This window comes from Helianthus annuus, chromosome 14, assembly GCF_002127325.2.
Source record: "Helianthus annuus cultivar XRQ/B chromosome 14, HanXRQr2.0-SUNRISE, whole genome shotgun sequence".
NCBI lineage: Eukaryota > Viridiplantae > Streptophyta > Magnoliopsida > Asterales > Asteraceae > Helianthus > Helianthus annuus.
In genome coordinates, this window is record NC_035446.2 from 125440949 (window position 1) to 125447438 (window position 6490).

Sequence of the window (6490 nt, forward strand, 5' to 3'; positions counted from 1 at the left end):
CATTGAGCTTGTAACCGGAACCTTTCATTAGTATTAATACAAGTGGTGTTAATCGGTGAACTTTGTGTGTTGTGTATGTGCTTGTTTCAACTCGGTTGCACTCTAGCTTCGATTCCGCACTTGCTAGTGTGTTAACATAACAAGGTTAAGGTTTGACCTCATCCTCCGAGGGACCTACAAAAGAGTAAATTAATTTTTTAATGTTGTATTGTAATTGTAACGAGTTTTGTATTAAAAAAAATTGATTTTGATTGTTTTTTTTTTCATTTGTTCTCACGATTGTCACGATATTTAGCGTTCTCAAAGTAACACTCTAATTTTTTTAAAGTAGTTATAAACCATCAATGATCTCTCGTTGCTGAAACTAACATAGCAGCAGATGCGTAGGTGAAACTATGTCGCTAAAGCGTAGATGTTATAAACTAATATTTTTTTTTGAACGGCAGTTATAAACTAATATTAAAATAATTATCATGCTTTAGGCCGGTTTGACGGCGTCTTAATCAATTTAACCGTTGTCGACACGTACCAACTTTTATAATAATATTTTTTTGGGTTGTGACCTGCCAACATTCCCTATATAAACCCTACACCACCCCTAACTTCCACTCAAGGCATCCATCTTTCTCAAGAAAATACCTCATATATACCGGAATGGCCTATCCCCCGGTAGCTCCGGCCAACTTTACCACCGTGGAATGCCATAAACAAGTCCGTTCATGGCGGCTTCTTCGGTCGGTCATGGAACTCCTCATCCAAGTTTGCACTTGCACCCTTGTCCAACAAGAATACAACGACAACGACAACAACAACAACCATCTAATACACCCTTACCACCACCCCAAATCATCATCTCTAGTCTTCCCAACCACCGCCACCAATATCACCGGCACCATCTTCGGTTCACGGACCGGAAAAGTTAACTTTTGTATCCAAACAAACCCTAAATCTCAAACCCCTATTCTCCTCCTTGAACTCACCATATCCACCACATTTTTAGCCCGTGAAATGAAAAATGGCAACCTAAGAATAGCCCTTGAGTGCTCACATGAACTTGATCAATCTTCTCGTGATCATAAATCTTTATTATCCATGCCATTATGGACCATGCATTGTAACGGAAGAAAAGTAGGGTTTGCATACAAGAGACAGCCATCAGCAACCGATATCAAGGTTCTAAAACACATGGAAACCGTGCATGTTGGCGCAGGGATTGTTAAGGCGAAAGACGTTAAACGAGGAGATGATCTAATGTACCTAAGGGGAAACTTCAATAGGGTTAGTGGTAAATCTATGAATCTATCGGAAACCTTCCATTTGATTGACCCAGATGGTAATCTTGGTCAGGAACTTAGTATATTCTTTTTCCGACGAAACTAGTAAAATGCAAACCTGGTTTTGAGCATCCTGCATATGCGCGGTGAGGGAGTGTGGGGGCAACTTTGGCATTATGGACGCATTTTTACCCTGCATTTCTACAAGAGCCTGTTTTGCCGACCAAACTATAATTAGGGTTTTTGTTCATTATGTTTCCCCTTTGAACTTGTACCTAGGGTTGGTTTCTTTTTGAGTTGTGCTGGATTTTTTAGGCATGGCTTTCTTTGTAACATTCACCTTTTGATTGGTTTGAATTAACCGAGTTTACTTTTTTATTGTTATTTGATAGCTTGTTAGTTATTCAATTTCAATCTCGTTTCAATATTAGGATAGTTACTCACGTTATATCAATATCACTAGTTGGTTAGTCTCATCATTACCATTAGTTAGTCTTATTATTATAATTTTCATTCTAATTTCTATATAACAATATAGCGGGCTTTTAGGTATTCTATACACAAAAAATATTACTCATCAATATGGTTTTTCAATTAGTTTGAATTATTTTAGCTCGAAACCTTGCTTCCTCAACAATATAAGTTTTGGTTTATTGATATTGTGATTATAATGTTTTGCGATTTCTTGATGCGCAAGTATGATGTCAAAATTTATGAGGATTTAACATGAGACAAATTATGCAATATGTAAAGCAAGAATGTGAATTAAAATTTAAATAGTGGGTGCATGCATGAGTTGTTGCTGATTCTCCATGTCGTGTCTCTACAAGACCAGATAACTTTATGTTTTGTGTTGTGTAGTGAAAACCCATATAAATATGTTTACACCCACTTATATCTTTATTTGGTTATAATTTGGTTTAGTGTTTCCTTTTGCTTTACACATTGTTTCTGTCTTTTTCGTTTCTTAACATGATCTTTTTGTTAATTATATGGTTTTGTGCTAGGTTGGAAAGTTAAGGTTATGTCTAAAGTTGTCTAATTATGTTGATTAGAAAATAAAAGGCTTTAATTTGTGCAATGGCTTTCAAGTTTGCCCTTGTAAAAGATCTTTCAAATTAATTAAGGTGTAGTAAACTCAAGATATATCTAGAAGCGTACTTCACAGTTCACACATTGAAACACGGTAAGTGGCTAGCGTCTAGCGACTCAAGAAGGTATAGCTCCATTAACAAAAGACAAAAAAAATATATAAATATTCAGTGTCACTTTTATCCTGCATGTGTTGTGGTGTGGTCATGCAAAGCAAAACAACATGTAATATAAAACAAAGAGAAATATTGGAGAGAAATATTTTGATATAAACATCATGTAATTATAAATATACAGGGTAGAATTTATGTAAGAACCACCTTTATCATGAGAACACGAAAACTAATATGAACACAACCAAAATAAACTCACCTCACCACCACTCAAAAACTAAACGCTCACCCCCACCCCACCCAACCACAACCTAAAAACCCCACCTAAAAAAACTATACCCCACCAGTAACCCAAAAAAACATCTAAATCTTAGTAACAGCAAAACATTATTTATATCTGTAAAATAATTTATCATTTATTATAATTACAAATTTATAAGGTCATATATTATTTAACATATTTTGATTTATATTCGAATTAATCAATTACAAAACCAATCGGCATTTTTTAATTTTTATATAAATTAATATTGATATCAGCATCATCGGAAGTTGTATATGTATTTGTTTTATGATTTTTGGTCGATCTAAAATGTGTGTAGATATTCTCTTGAGTATATCACAACTTAGACTTTTTAATTTTTATATAAATTAATATTAATGTCAGCATCATCGGAAGTTGTATCTGTATTTGTTTTATGATTTTTGGTCGATCTAAAATGTGTGTAGATATTCTCTTGAGTATATCACAACTTAGACTTTTTATCTTCTCCTTTGATTGATGTACTGAGTGTCGGTTGCGTACTGATACCATAACGAATCGAACCAGTACAACCCCAATGCTTGCGGCGTAGCGCAGGCAATCTCGCTAGTTTTATAAATGGGTGTGCATATTCACACACTTTAATGCTTATCTGCACATCAAGTGGGACCCTTATATACGTCACGTACTAGTCTGTACGTGGCGTATAGATTTTATTTCTCTGGCCAGATACCACAAATGGGACTCTTATATATGCCACGTAAATAACTGTACGTGGCGTACAAGGTTTATGTCTCCGACCAGTGGGTTGAAACCTAATACAGTTTCCAATCAATCACATATACGTCGTATACAGGCCTGTACATTGCTTTTATACGATAGTTATGTACGTCGGGTACAGGCCGGTACGTGGCGTATATGTAACACCCCAAAAAGTTTAATTATGCATATGTGTTTAAATTAACTAGAAACTTAACCTAGTTAGAAAATATGTTAGATGTTAGCCTAAGTATGGAAAATGACTAAATAAAAATAAACACATAAACAAGCTAAACACAAAAACACACACACTTGTGTGTGTCTGGGAGCGATCAAGGCAGGAGAAAAGGGGAAACCCCCTTTTGATCTAAAATCAACTAATTGGAAGGGAATTTCAAGGCCAAACTAGTGCATGAGCCCTAATTCTTGATCATCTATGCTTTCTTAACAAACGGTAAGTCGAATTTTGTGATTTGAAGATTATGAAGAAAGTGAGTTTTAACCAATCTTGAAATTTATATGAAAAATTGAATGATTGTAAGTTAGATTAACACTATAGAACAAGAAATATGTTAGATATTACTCTTCTTGATGATTAATACTAGAAAACCCACTTGTATGATAGTATGATGATGAATGATTAATATGTAGATGCAACTATAGGTTTAATGTTGAAATATAAACGTGTATGAAATATAGTTTTGATAGATAAATTGTTGGAGAATGAAAATTATGTGAATTAGTTTGATTTTGATAATCTATGATATGAACTAGTATGATTACGCTTTGAACACTTGTACATAATGCTTTGTTAGTGGTACATACGGCAAGTGTTTGATGAAATGATCATGATTTAAGTATGTAGATGACACTTGTGTTGAGTTCACGATGCTTTATCAAAGAATACATATGAGAATTAAGCATGGAATGTGAAATCTAAATGTAGACGTTTTATGTATAAGGATAAAGGAAGAATGTGCGAGTCACACAAAGCAACAAGGAAGTCAAGACCGAGGTACATTACTTGTTCAATCTGAATTTGTTAGAAGAGGTACTTATATTCTAATTTGTAGAAATGATTATGTTATTGATTCGATGCGAACGAGTCAAACGATTAGATTGTCAATTTAGAAATGAATTATGTTAGCGACTCGATATGAACGGGTCAAATTATTAGAATGTCATACTAGAGAAGGGTTGTGTTGTTGACTTGTTGTAAATGGGTCAAACAACTAGAGTGTAAACTTTAAGAACAATTTTGCTATTGATCGTTATGTATGGATCGAACAAATGGAGTGTTAAGAAATAAGAAATGGTCATTCTAAAAACCCATTGTGAACGGATTAGTCAAGGATGAATGATATACGAAAGAATGGCCACGTGAATGACCCGTTTTAAACGGGTCAAGCGTAAAAGAATGTTATAACCGAATAGCAAAGAAAAGTGCATGTAAATATGTTAAATGATAGATTATCATGTTTGTTGGAAGTTAGTTAAATATGTTTAATCTTATTGTTCTTAATTCTTGTTGTTATGATTATAGGTAAGGCTCGGTTTTAGGTACTTGCGACGCTCGAAACGAACACACTAGTACTTCTCGACCGTGACACGCTTCCGATCTTCATGTAGTAAACAGGTCAATTTTTGTGGTTATAAACCTTTAAGCATATTTGTTGAAACTATTAGCTAAAGGCTTATGTTTGTACATCTTTTGTAAACATCTAATTTTATATAATTGATTAGAAATGGTTAAATTTTATGTTGACCTATGTTCTTCTTAAGAAATTGTAAAAGTTCAAATTTGGTCAAAATTTTTGTATGGTTTGGTTTGCCGTAATGATCGTTTAAAAGTTGGGCATTACAAGTTTGGTATCCGAGCCTAGGTTTGAGAGATTTAAGCACGATATAGAATGCTCAAACTCAAACCGAAAGCTCAAGAGAAGGTGTGTGTTCTTTTCAAGTTGCAAATGGGAGGTAAGTATTTAATTATTCTATATAAGTTTCATTACGTTTAGGGTGATGTCTGCGGACGGTTAGAAAAGAACAAAGAACTGACATAACGTTGGAAAAAGTGTGTTGGAGGTCTTAGGACCGATATAATCGAAAAGGAAGTAAAACGGGTGAAAGCAGGTTGCAACCAAAACAGCAGCAGCCAACCATAGGATACGGCTGGTGACCGACCGTAAGCTACGGTGGCGGGGGTCTGTTCTGGGCAGCAGGCCTCTACCGTAAGTTACAGTGACCTAATTGTAGCTTACGGAGAAGCAAATGAACCAGATGAAGAGCACCGTAGGCTACAACAGATGGCCGTAACCTACGGCTAACAGGTTTTGTTGTTAGCTTTTGATCTCCACCGTAAGCTAAGGTGGGCGAACCGTAGCTTACGACGGGGTCTGGAAATCAATAATAATTTTTATTTTTGGCACGATTTTGCATCCCAAACATCCGTAACCTTTAAGAATTGTGTAAGGAAGACCCGATAAACTTCTAGAAAGTAGCATGATCTACGAAGAGTCATAAAAATTGATAAAATGATTATGAGTATTCAATGGTATGGCATTAGGATATCTTGAAAATCAAAATAGGGTAAATTACATTTTTCATCCTTTATGTTTGTATCGAATTGCAATGGATAGCCTTTAACTTCAATAATTACAGTCATAATCCTTTATTTGGAAAACTCATTACACTATACGTCCTTTGACCCTAACATGGTTAAAATTTTCAGTTAAGTATAGCATGTGCCTTGCACATGAGGGTAGAATGATAATTTTACTTATTTATTTATCTAAAATAAATTTAAACAATTTAAACAAATCAGATTTATACCCTCTCTCTCCCCCTCTCTCTCTCTAATCTCTTCTTCTCTCTACAACCTCCGCCACCCACCTCCATCTCCTTCATCGTCAACCACCTCCGCCCATCCACTGACATCACCCACATCCACTTTCGCCACCGTCAACCACACCACCACAACCCTACTACCATTC

The 6490-nt window shown here is 35.2% G+C and overlaps 1 protein-coding gene across 1 annotated transcript; it reads left to right on the forward strand.

Annotated features, from left to right (window-relative positions):
• The first annotated feature begins 654 nt into the window (after positions 1–654).
• On the forward strand, positions 655–1380 carry LOC110907305 (protein MIZU-KUSSEI 1). The gene has a single exon (XM_022152304.1). The coding sequence runs from the start codon at positions 655–657 to the stop codon at positions 1378–1380; it is 726 nt and encodes a 241-aa protein (XP_022007996.1).
• Positions 1381–6490: the final 5110 nt, after the last annotated feature.